Source organism: Pan troglodytes, chromosome 2 (assembly GCF_028858775.2).
Source record: "Pan troglodytes isolate AG18354 chromosome 2, NHGRI_mPanTro3-v2.0_pri, whole genome shotgun sequence".
Taxonomy (NCBI): Eukaryota; Metazoa; Chordata; class Mammalia; order Primates; family Hominidae; genus Pan; species Pan troglodytes.
The window spans coordinates 111,892,945-111,905,330 of record NC_086015.1 but is presented as its reverse complement, the minus strand read 5'-3'; the positions used below and the strand labels follow the sequence as shown (position 1 = coordinate 111,905,330).

The 12,386-nt window shown below is 34.8% G+C and overlaps 1 protein-coding gene across 5 annotated transcripts in view; it reads left to right on the top strand.

The window, feature by feature from the left end:
* Positions 1 to 12,386, top strand: part of CIP2A (cellular inhibitor of PP2A) — a 46,479-nt gene that overhangs the window by 21,980 nt on the left and 12,113 nt on the right. For all 5 annotated transcript variants that reach the window (XR_008547050.2, XM_003309921.5, XM_063806952.1 and 2 more), the window contains 7 exons: positions 782 to 923; positions 1,965 to 2,064; positions 4,178 to 4,296; positions 6,569 to 6,764; positions 7,384 to 7,458; positions 7,545 to 7,655; positions 9,978 to 10,174. Coding sequence is in view for 4 of the 5 variants with exons in the window: in XM_003309921.5 (XP_003309969.1) it covers positions 782 to 923; positions 1,965 to 2,064; positions 4,178 to 4,296; positions 6,569 to 6,764; positions 7,384 to 7,458; positions 7,545 to 7,655; positions 9,978 to 10,174 (940 nt within the window). In the remaining variant the exon portion in view is untranslated. The remainder of the gene's footprint in view (positions 1 to 781; positions 924 to 1,964; positions 2,065 to 4,177; positions 4,297 to 6,568; positions 6,765 to 7,383; positions 7,459 to 7,544; positions 7,656 to 9,977; positions 10,175 to 12,386) is intronic.

Genomic DNA, 12,386 nt, shown 5'->3' with positions numbered 1-12,386 from the left:
TTCCTTGTATCTCAGAGCAACAAGAATACGTTCTACTCTGTCCTAGAGCAAACTCCACCCCTGTTTAATATCCTCTTCTAAGGTACTGCTCCTTAATTTTCTTCCTTTAAAGCAGTGACTCTCAACCCTGATTTCCTACCTAAAATCACCTGGAGAACATGTAAAAAAAAAAAAAAAATCGATGCTAGAACCTTACTTCAAGAGTTTCTAATTTAATTGGAGTGATGTGAAACCCTGAAATCATTAGGTGGTGTGTGTTTGCATGTTGGCTTTTTTGTTTGTGATTGTTTAAACTACCCGGTTGAATCTAACATGCAGCTAAAGTTGAGAACCACTGCAGTAGGGATACATGATTGCTTGACCTTGGAGATATTTATAATTAATAAAGTGGGGCCTTCTCATTGAATTGGACAACAACTTTTAAAATAATAGCTATTTACATTAATTTATAATATACAAATATGACAAAACAACTTACCCTTATTCAATAAATATTTATTGAACCATTGAGATTCTTGCTAACAAAAAACAGACATCCAATGGAGAGATATCCTCGCTGTTTTAACCATTGAGTCAGAAACCTTTGGTGCCAGTCCATCTCTTACCACTTGCTAGTCATTTAAATTGTGTGAGTTTCAGTTTCCTTGTCTGTCATTGAGGTAATTTAACAATAATTATACTGGATGACAGTGATGATATAATTTGTATGAAATCATCCTGAATGTTATCTTTTACACATAAAGTGAGAATTTTTTTGTTGTATATCTTAACAAAACTTAACCTCTCTGTGGAGATGATACACTAAAAATGCATATTGCAAAAATCTTGACAACTGTCAAGTGTACCACTCTTATAGAACAACAATTTACATATGGCAAGATTGACCTGGGATTTGGAACAAAGGTTGCAGATTCTGAATTATGGTGAGTATATAAACTCTAATGACAAAATGGCAAGGCAGTAAAAAATAAAAGATGTGGTGATTCTCATCCTTTTGGAGGACCATCCTTTGGTTATAACTTAAGATATAACAGATTAACAAACATATTTTCATAATGAATTTTTTGTAAATTCATTCAATTTGTAGATTGTGTGCTTTTTGAAGAAAGGTATTAACATTTGTTGTTTTTTATTGTTTAGGTTTGTTTTGTCTTGTTTTAACTTACTATAATTATCTAAGGGTTCTGAACATTTCTGGAGCTCCTTTTTGACATTGCCTCAGTAATTAATTTTACTTTTTTAAATGAAAAGCATGAAAAAACAGAAGAGTAGTTTTATTACAAGGAAATCAGTCACTGCTAAAGGCTTTTTAATAACAGACAACTCTCCTTCCTTGGCAGGTCAGGAATTATGGTTAAAGGTGGATTTTCACTGATGGTAATAAGATATTACTTTATACCCCTTCCCTCCTCATGAATTAAGTCCATCTAATCTTTACTGAGGACCTGCTGAGTGGTAGACAGTATGATTTGTTTCTGTTTCCACAAATGTCACAATTGTCAGTAATTGTGCACCTTTAGAGTAAGAATTATCTGTTTTTATATTTGTATACTACTTTCAGGTACAAAACTCAGAACATGACCTAGTGTAATTCATTCATTACGTATTAGATATTCTATATTGCCTAAGGTTACCATCTGTTGTTGATATTCTAGTGACAAAGCTAAGAATTAAATGAACTGTGTTTCGAAACTACTACTTACTTGAAACAGAAAGTTGAAGCAGGTTGGTAGTAAAAGAAACACTGTCTAAGCTAAGGCTATTAATGCCAGTTTGTTCTCTTTGGATCTTGAGTTATAAGAATGTTGATTGAGATTTTTACTTCTCAATAAAAACAGGACTTTATCATCTTGAATTTTAAAAACACAAGTGTTGGTTTTTTTCATTTTCTTTAGAATTTTGGACAGAAACAAGCTCTAAGAAATTTTTCAGTTATCTAATTTAAATGTGATTTATCTTTAAAGCAAACTTGCTGCTGATGTAATTTTGAAAACTCTTGATTTGATTAACAAACTTAAACCATTGGTTCCTGGTATGGAAGTAAGCTTCTACAAAATACTTCAGGTGAGTTTAAACTCTTCAAACATTGAAGTTTATTCATACATAAATGGTCCTAATATAAGTTTCTGTTTTAATATTCTTAATCTTTAGAAGATAATTCTCTCAGAATTGGCAATGAGAAGAAAGTTTAAAGTTGTTGTCTTAAGCAGTTATAGTCTCACTGCACAGTTATTTTATATACTTTCACAGGAATTGAACATAAGTGCTCATGACACTAATGTAGAGAATGTTCACAATAGTGCTGCTTCCTCAGCCTTTTCCTTTCTTGTGTTGTATTTGTATATTCATTTGTTTCTGTTGGCATTGGAGGAAGAGTGATATTTGTTTTAGGGTTTTTGTTTTTGGTTAGGGTTGATGTAGGGTATTAAGGGGATAGGGAGACAGCTGGAAGAAAAGGACTGTGATAATTAGAAGGGCTGTGCAGAAAATAGCTAACTCACAAATTTCAATGATAATAGTAGCTGAATATGATCTCTAGCTGTTATCAAAAGGCAAAGTACAACAAATTTAGTTCAAAGTTCTAACTGGCTTTTATTTATGATTCTAGAATTTGGCAACCTCATTCTATAAAATAGAATGAATCATTCCCCTGGGCTAAGCAGAGAAGGTTGACTTTATAGACCAGAAAAGGGCTGAAGAAAGCACAAATAGGGAACTAAAAGCAGATTGGTCATTTCAAAGTTACTTTTCTTATAGAATTATAATAAAGGGGGCTTCCTTATTATACTAACTCAGGTTGACTGAAATCTTCTGGTTTTTTGGAAAACTGGCCCATTTCAAAGTGCAGTTTGATTACATGGCACTCATCCAAGTGACTCCTTTCTGGTTTGATCTGGTCTGCTAAAGCATAGTGGAGGAGACTACTCCAAAATATTAGCCTCGTAAAAACTTTGTGTAATAATATCTACAACACCTACCTTTACAACAGATGTTTAACAAAAATGAGTGAATTAAATTACTGCAGTAGCTTAACAGAGACATCTCTAGTGACTGTATAGACAGTGTAGAAGCCAAAACTGAAACCTTAGGCAGGGACCACTGGTATGTTTTGAGAGCATGTTTAAGGGACTGAGTTCAAATGTTGACTCTACTGGTTCTTAGTACAGGCTTGAGTAAGTTATTTCACCTCTCTCGACTTCAATTTCCTCGACTACAAACTGGAAATAATGAGGCTTACCATTGAGGGTTTTGGAGATAAAGCTCTGCTCTTATCACAGTTCTGTGACATTGGATTATACTCAAGTACCTACAAGGTACTCAATATTTTAATTATAAGGGATTTATATTTTAATATTTTCTTCACTAATATCTCAATGTATTTTTAAAGGAGTCAAACTGATGTTATGTCCATTATTTAAGATGTTTTTCATAATACAGGTTGAGCATCCCTAATTTGAAAATCTGAAATCTGAAACGCTCCAAAAAACAAAACGTTTTAAGTACCAAAATGAGGCTCAAAGGTGATACTCAAAGGAAGTGCTCACTGAAGCATTTTGGGTTTTTGGATTAGGGATGCCCAACCAGTAAGTACATGTAAATATTCTAAAATCTGAAAAAAATCAGAAATTTGAAACACTTCTGGTCCCAGACATTTTAGATATATGTTGATGACTTGGGGCTTACAATACTAATGTAAAATATTTACTGACATGAATAATTGAAGTAACTGTATTTTTTCGATCTTTAAATTTAAATGTTCTAATTTAATTTGAATTTTACTTTTTATTTTATAGCCTTAATTTGGAAGTGATTGGCCATTTTTTTCTTTTAAATGATAGCTTGGAAAAAAACATTAATTCTCCACATCAGTCAGTTGTGGGTTTTTTAATCCACGAAAATATATAAGGCATAATTTTTATAGGCACATTTGAAAGCATTCAAAACCTTTGCCAGATTTTTTTTAAACTCCTGTTCATATTGATTGCATGGCAGTGTAAACAGCTATAACAAGGTATAATATATTCAAACTATATAGACTATAATATATTCAAACATTAGAAACATTTTAGAATTTGCCTAGAATTAAGATTTACATATATTTACTCACCTCCTATCTAAAAGAGCTGACATTGTTTATTCTTTCTGCTTCTTCTTTTTTGGTTTCTGATTTATTTAGGACCCACGTTTGATTACTCCTTTGGCTTTTGCTTTAACGTCAGATAATAGAGAACAAGTACAGTCTGGACTGAGAATATTATTGGAGGCTGCTCCACTGCCAGATTTTCCTGCTTTAGCGTGAGTTGTAATCATTTGCAGTGTATCTCTTGTGGTGTTGGAATACCCTGCTATGTCTCTTTAGTCCTCAGTATAGATACACAAGCAAATTAGTGAGTTGAAGACTTCATTGTAATAGTAATTTTTCAAGTGATTTCTAAAAATGTTTGATTCTTATAAATGAAAAGTTCAGATGTATACTCACTCAGGGAAAAGCTAGATCCAGGCAGTTAAATGTTCTTCAGGTACTATCCCTCTATGTCTCTAGCCACTTCTTTTTAATGATAACTTCTGGACACTCTTAAGCTTACATCCTCCCAGTTGAGTTCCTCCATAGAAAGAGCTTTTCCTTCCTGACTGTTTAAGGAAAAGGTCTAAGCATTAGTCATTGACCAGGCCTGGGTTATCCATGAGAACGATGTGGACTAAAAGTTAGTTGGGATAGGAGAATCGGAGAGTTCCTAAAGAAAAAAATCTGAACTTTCATCAGAAAGTGGAAAAATGACAACCAGGCAAAATTTTCTACTATACTCGTTACTTTCAAGCAATAAGAATATTTGCAATTATGTTTGAAAAAAAATTCAGATTTCAGGGCTCTCTGAACTAAATGTCTATTAGGAGTCTGGTTTAAAATTTTTTTAAGTCATTTATATGTATGAATTTGTAAAAATGGTTTGAATAATTTGTAGTAGTTGATAAACAGGTAAGATATTCCTTGTATACCGGGATCAGCAAACTGGCCAGTGGACAGGCATCTGTTTTTGTAAATAGTTTTATTGGAATATGGCCACACCCACTCATTTTTATACTCTGTCTATGTTGCTTTCACTCTATAAAAGCAGAATTGAGTAATTGTGACACAGACCAGATAGGCCCTTGAGTCTAAAATACTTACTATCTTGACCTATAAGAAAAAGTGCTGGTCCATGCTATATGCTATTCACTGATTTAGCAATTCCACTTTTCAGAATTAGCAATTTAGGTCATCATACCTTAAGAGTTAAAGTATGGGATGTAAGACCTAGAGAACATATAACCAAAATTCCCTTAATTTTATAATAAATATTTTTTTAACAGCAACAACAAAAATACACAGGAAGCTTTTCAAGTTACAAGTTAAAAGTGGTCTGTAAAGCTGCTCTATTTTGTGGTGGCCTGCTTGCATAAACTGGTAATCTGACATGAAACAAAACCTTAAAAGCTTCAAAGGGGAATCTGCAGCCTCACTGAACATGGGAGTCTTATCCTCTGCCTCTGTGTGTGAGGCCTTCCCACCATTTTGACTGTGTCTTGGCATTCCCTGTCTTATTTGTGTTGTAAATAATTTTCTCTTTGGGCATTATCTCAGATGTCCATTTTATGCTTACTATTTAATGCCCTTATTTGACATTATCTTGGGCGTTTAATAAACTGAATGTATATTATGGATGCATTGGTAGGTAGGGTTTTTGTGTGTGTGTATTTACTTGTTTGTTTTCGAGACAGGGTCTCACTCTATCACCCAGACTGGGGTGCAGTGATGTGATCATGACTCACTGCAGCTTCGACCTCTGGGGCTCAAGTGATATTCCCAACTCAACCCCCTGAGTAGCGGGGACCACAGGCTTGTGCCACCACACCTGCTTAATTAATTTTTTTTTTATAGAGGGGTCTCACCAGGTTGCCCAGGCTTGTCTCGAACTCTTGGACTCAAGTGATCCTCCCAAAGTGCTGCGGTTACAGGTGTGAGCCACCATGCCCAGCCTATAATAAATTAGGCTGAGTGCCTGCCATCTTGCAGTTTGCACTTTAGTTAAGAGATAAATGAAAAAAATATTTTGTTTTGTGGTAGAAAGCGTGTTCCAGATAAAGGAACAGCTCATATGAAGGCCTGAGGTAGGAGAAAGAGAGGATTTTAAAGGGTTAGAATGGAAGTCAGGTTGGTGAAAAGTATGTACTGAGTGAGAAAGGAAAAGGACTAAGGACGTAAAGGCCAGGTGATATCATCCATGATAAGAACATTGTTCTGACCAGTACCAATAACTTTGTACTTATTACAGATAATCCACACTCATAAACTAGTCTTACAATGCCTCCAAACCAGAGGTGAAGCTGTCATTATAAAAGGTTAGAAACAGAAAAGTGGGTGCTCTGGAAAATTCAGAATATTTCCCAAGACTTCATTTCATCATGGTCTCCAAGATTATTTGAAGACTTCTATTCAAAAAAATGACCCATTCTTAAAAATTCCCTAAGTCTGCCTTTTCTTCTATTTTCGTATAATTTTTTTTTCCTTTCTTTGACTCCCATTCAGACTTGGAGAAAGTATAGCAGCAAACAATGCCTATAGACAACAGGAAACAGAACATATACCCAGAAAAATGCCCTGGCAATCATCAAATCACAGTTTTCCAACATCAATAAAGTGTTTAACTCCTCCTCATTTGAAAGATGGTGTTCCTGGATTGAATATTGAAGAATTAATAGAGAAACTTCAGTCTGGAATGGTGGTGAGTGAAAAAATAGCAATTATAACCTGGTACATATTAGCTATATGTCAGTCCCGATTATAACGTGTATCTAAACACTGTCAGGTACAGATTTCACTATTGAAACCTTAATATAAGAAATAACAATATTCTGGAAAATTTGGAAATAAGAAAAATCAGTCAAAATTTCAACATTTTGCCGGGTGCGGTGGCTTACGCCTGTAATCCCAGCATTTTGGGAGGCCAAGGAGGGTAGATTGCCAGAGCTGAGGAGTTCAAGACCAGCTTGGGCAATATGGCGAAACCCTGTCTCTATTAAAAATACAAAAAATTAGCTGGACGTGTTGGCTCATGCCTGTTGTCTCAGCTACTCTGAAGGCTGAGGCAGGAGAATTGCTTGAACCCAGGAGGCAGAGGTTGCAGTGAGCCAAGATCATACCACTTCACTCCAACCTGGGTGACAGTGAGACCCATCTCAAAAAAAAAAAGACATATTTGTGACTTATCTGATGTAGCATTTGTTTTTATTTTGTTACTCATCATTAAGTTTTAATGATTTAGTTTTGAAGTAGGCATTTATTTTGTCATTGTGTCAAAATATTTTATTAAAATTTTAATTTTTTTTACTCTTAAAATGTAGGTAAAGGATCAGATTTGTGATGTGAGAATATCTGACATAATGGATGTATATGAAATGAAACTATCCACATTAGCTGTGAGTATAAGCTTATTTTAACAATGTGTAATAAGCTTTAATAGATGTATTCCTAAAATGAAAATTAATGATATGTTTTCTTGTAGTCCAAAGAAAGCAGGCTACAAGATCTTTTGGAAACAAAAGCTCTAGCCCTTGCACAGGCTGATAGACTGATTGCTCAGCATCGCTGTCAAAGAACTCAAGCTGAAACAGAGGTGTGTAGAATATAAAGACACATCTGATTTGTAGAAAAATTAATAAGTAAAACATGCAAAATATTAGTTATGTATTTGTTACTCTAATTGAAGTAAATTCTCCTTAGCATTTGACATGCCTCCTTCCTTCTTCCTGAAATTCTGTCCTCTTTAATTTTGGTTACATCGTTACCTGATTTTTTTTTTGCTACCTAGTATTATTTTCCTGTGTTATTTATTTTGTACCTTTAAGTGTTGGGGACTCTGGGGCTTATATTCTAAACCTTTTTCCTTTAGTTATGTGTTCTGTGGTTTCAATGGTTACCAAAATAGTAATGTTCCTAATTTTATATGTCAAGCACAGATCATTTTCCTGAGCACTAGGTGCCTATGTTGCTCCATTTAAATATACAGCAAATACCACGAACTCAGCATAACCAATAATGAACTAATCACCCTTCCCTTTTTAAAATTATCCTTATGTATTCCCTCTTCTGTTTTTAGTGTTCTACAAATAAGAACCCTGGAAATCACAGTTTTTACCTCCTATAATTATTCACCAAGTCCAGTTGATTCTACCTTCTAAATATTACTCTTTTCTGCCCTATCTCTGCTTCTACCACTATTTGTTATAGGCTGGATCCTTTTCATTTTTTGTCTTCCTACCTGTAGTCTTCTACCCTCTTCTCAGATACTCTACAGCCAGTCATCTTTCCTTGGTTCTACCCACTTCACCTAGCCCCTCCCCCAGGGATCTCTAAGGCAGTAAAATGATCCTGTCCCTCTTGTGCTGAGTATCTTTCACAGTAGCTGCTATTGCTTTCAAATATCATTAAAATTCTTTAGTTTGGCATATAAGGATTCTAACTACATAGGCCTCAATCCACATCTTTCATTTCTGCGCATTCTTTGCAGTCAACCATGTTAGGCCACTTTGCTTTTTCTGAAACTTGACATATTCTCGTATTTCCTTGTCATGGCACTTGACTTTCCATGTCTGGAACACCATTTCCTCTCTTCTGCCTAACTCATAATCCTTCAGATTTCAGTTAAAATACCCCCATTACCCAGAAGCCTACTCTGGTCTCCTTCCCACACATGTGTTTGACGATCCTTCCTCTGTGTATCAAACCTATGCTTATCTCTTAATAACATTTTTCAAACCACGTGGAAATTCTTTTTTCCCTCACTCATGGTATCAAAGACTGCTTCTATAGCTCCAGGCCCTAGCATAGCACTTGGCACATAATAGGTGCTCAGTAAATTTAGCATTGTATTATGTACATATATAATGTATACCTTAAGAGTGAACTTACTGCAGTAATATGAAATTCCCAGCAGATAAAATGGAATCTATACAACTTGATATTATTTATAATGAATGAATTATAATAAAGTGTTCCTGGCTTTTGAAAGATGCATCAAAATAAGTGACTAGTAAAATGCCTCTTAAGTCTCTTCAGAATAACGGTATTCTTTTTTTTCCCCCATATTTCTTTCTTTTTTGCTTATTTTAACATGGTTTCATTTGTCTTAACTGGTATGTTGAATTTGTCACAAATTACAAGAAAGAACATTAGTGATATTAAAATAATTTTTCCCTCTCCCCATAGCACATTCTTATATTTTCTGTCTGTTGGACATGTCTTGTATTTTATTAGAGAGTTTAATATTTTATTCATGTTACTGGAAAAGTTCTTATAAAAATAGCACTAAATAACTGGATACAGGTTCTTCACAAAGTCGTAAAAACAGAGAAAGGCTTAGGGTTTTGTCTAGCATTGTAAAATAAAATCCAAAGGGCTGGGGGGAACCAACTTTTTATTCTAGCGACTTTTCTGCTTTTTTAGTATTTCATATCACATAATAAATACATGCAGGTTATGGTATAGGTTACATTATTTGATTATACTAGCTTAATTTTAAGTGTTTGATTAAGCATCTGTGATGTCGTTAAGATTTTGCTCTTAATTCTCACCTGAAATGAGAATGCTGATGGTGTGCACACTTAGCAGTTTAGTGTTAATGGCTACCTCTGAGGACCATACCTTTTTAATTGAATACTGTATGTAGCGCTACCTTCATGTTGCTGCAGTTGTATCCATTTCCATTAATTTGATCATAGTGAGATTGTTTTTATCAGATAATGTATTAAATTAAAAAAATATAACAGTATCCAACTTATTAGAAGTAAAGTCCTAAGTATATGTGACTAATACAGCTTTGCATGACCCAACAGTTACCCGCTTATTAGATACTTAGTAAACTTTTAAATTGTAGGTATGTGTTGAGCATATGATATAGATGATAGTGGTAAAGTCTATCTTCTTTTTTTTTTTTGAGGCACGGACACTTGCTAGTATGTTGAGAGAAGTTGAGAGAAAAAATGAAGAGCTTAGTGTGTTGCTGAAGGCGCAGCAAGTTGAATCAGAAAGAGCGCAGAGTGATATTGAGCATCTCTTTCAACATAATAGGAAGTTAGAGTCTGTGGCTGAAGAACATGAAATACTGACAAAATCCTACATGGAACTTCTTCAGAGGTAAATAAAGTAACATCTTCTGTGTAAGGTTAGAACCTAGAATGAACATGCAGCATTTCTTTTCTGAGACCCGAAAATCCTTTTGTAAGCATTTCATATATTCTGATAACACGAGGTAAGTAATTAGCAAGAAACTTAAGTCATTGTGAAATGAAGTGTTGCTTCCTCAAACTCAGTATCAATGTTGGAAACAAAATACAGGTCTTTCCAGTTGACTTCTTTTATGTATTCATAACAGTCAGCAGTCATTTGGGAGATAAGCTTCACAAGGACAAGTTTGTCTGTTTTGATCACTGACAGATCCCTAGGGCCTGTAGGAGTGCTTGCTGCGTAGTTAGGCACTTCATTAATAATTTTTAAATAAACTTAGTTGTCAAATTAGTATTAGGTTGAATGGTCATTTCTGCAGATCAAAAGTAGTTGAATATTGGCAATTTCATATCATTCCGCCTAATAGAATGGAAATTTAGGTGTAAGTGTTTAACTCATCTCTTAATGTCCTTGATTATAGTTTACTTACATGTGTGATTACATCTGTAGAATAAGTTCACATAGGTGAATTGCTAAGTTAAAGGGTATGTATATTTAATATTTTGATAGATATTTCTAAATTTTCCTCCAAAATGTGATACAGATTGAGTATCCTTTTTGAACACAATGGTAGCACTCAAAAAGTTTAATATTTTGGAGCACTTTTGATTTTAGACTGATTTTGGATTTTCAAATTAGTGTTGCTCAACCTGTACCAATTTGTGTGCCTACTAGCAAAGTTTGATTGGTTTTTCCTCCCTTATAAACTCTTTTATCTTTTTAGGCCAGTTGTAAAACTTCTGAATTACAGGGAAGACCAGGAACAATTATGTATTTTCTACCAACCCATAAAAGTAAATACACTCTGGGGGAACTTGTTTATTGCTTTATATTTTAAGATTGTTCTATGTTGTTAATACAGAGATATAGAAATTTTTAGCTTGGCATGGTACATATGCGTATTTCCCATCAATAATAATGAAGGGTGAGAAATGAATAGTATCTAGAAAATGATGACAAAGTGATTTTTTAACAGGATATTTACCCCAGCAACTTTTTACAAAGTCTGATTGTTTGAGGCACCACTGATAAAGTGTGGTATTAGTGATAAGCCAAGTTGAGAACGTCAGCAGTGAAGAAAATACGTTATAGAACTGAAATGGGGTCCATTTGCTCAATACAGTAAAACCAGGTATCTGCACCAAGGTTTGCAGTGATAGAAAAAAAGGCTTTTACTGCAGGGTGCCAAGTAAGGAGGAGCAGGCAGCCAAATGCTCAAATACTGACCTCCCCAATAGCTTGCAAGCAAGGATTTTTAAAGGCGGGTAAATTTCAGGAAAGTGGAAGTTACAGACAAAAATCATAAATAAATAGTTAAAGGTTATACATTGGTTTAAGTTTAAAGGACAGGATATTGTGAAGCAGGGGCTTACAGGTCATGGGTAGACCCAAAGATTTTTCGATTTGCAGTTGGTTAAGGAAGAGCAGCTTTGTTTAAACATTTGGGGTCAGTAGAAAAATATTAACTAGCTAGAGAGAGTGACTTTGTTCAAGACCCTGAGAAAGAAACTTAGAACAAAGAACAGTGGTTAAAATTCAGCCTTCATTTTCCCCTTACCTGAGCTCTACTTGTCAATGGATCTGGTCAGTGGGCTTCCTCAATGAGGGTCCGGGTCTCTGAAATACAACTCAGGGACATGTGTTAAGTTGTTTTCTTTAAGTTCTATAAAGAATCAAGTATCACTGGTACTCTTAAGTTTGTTAACTTTGATTTAGGCTACTATTACCTTCCTGTTTAACAAGTTACTTATTTACTTCTAGGGCTATCTAGGTCCCTGGAATTTCCCTTGAGTGAACTCAGGATTTTCCTTTATTTTCCAGCTTGAGGTCCTCAGACCTCCTAAAAAGGGGATCCCTGCTTTGTCTCACATAGAGAACCTAAGAGATAGGCAGGGTCCAAGAAAAATACATGGTTTCTAAGACCTGCTTATGTTCCAGCTAGTGATTTAGGGGCTAGAAGGTGAAATTCCTTGAATGGACAAGTGGATAACATGTAAATGAAGCTGGCTGGGGAAAAGGTCATTTGTAATGGTCAGGACTGTCTAAAGGTACTCAAACTCAGATTGTTAAAATTCCTGTATGGATTAGATACAAAAACTGCTGGCCAAGTTTGGCTACTGGT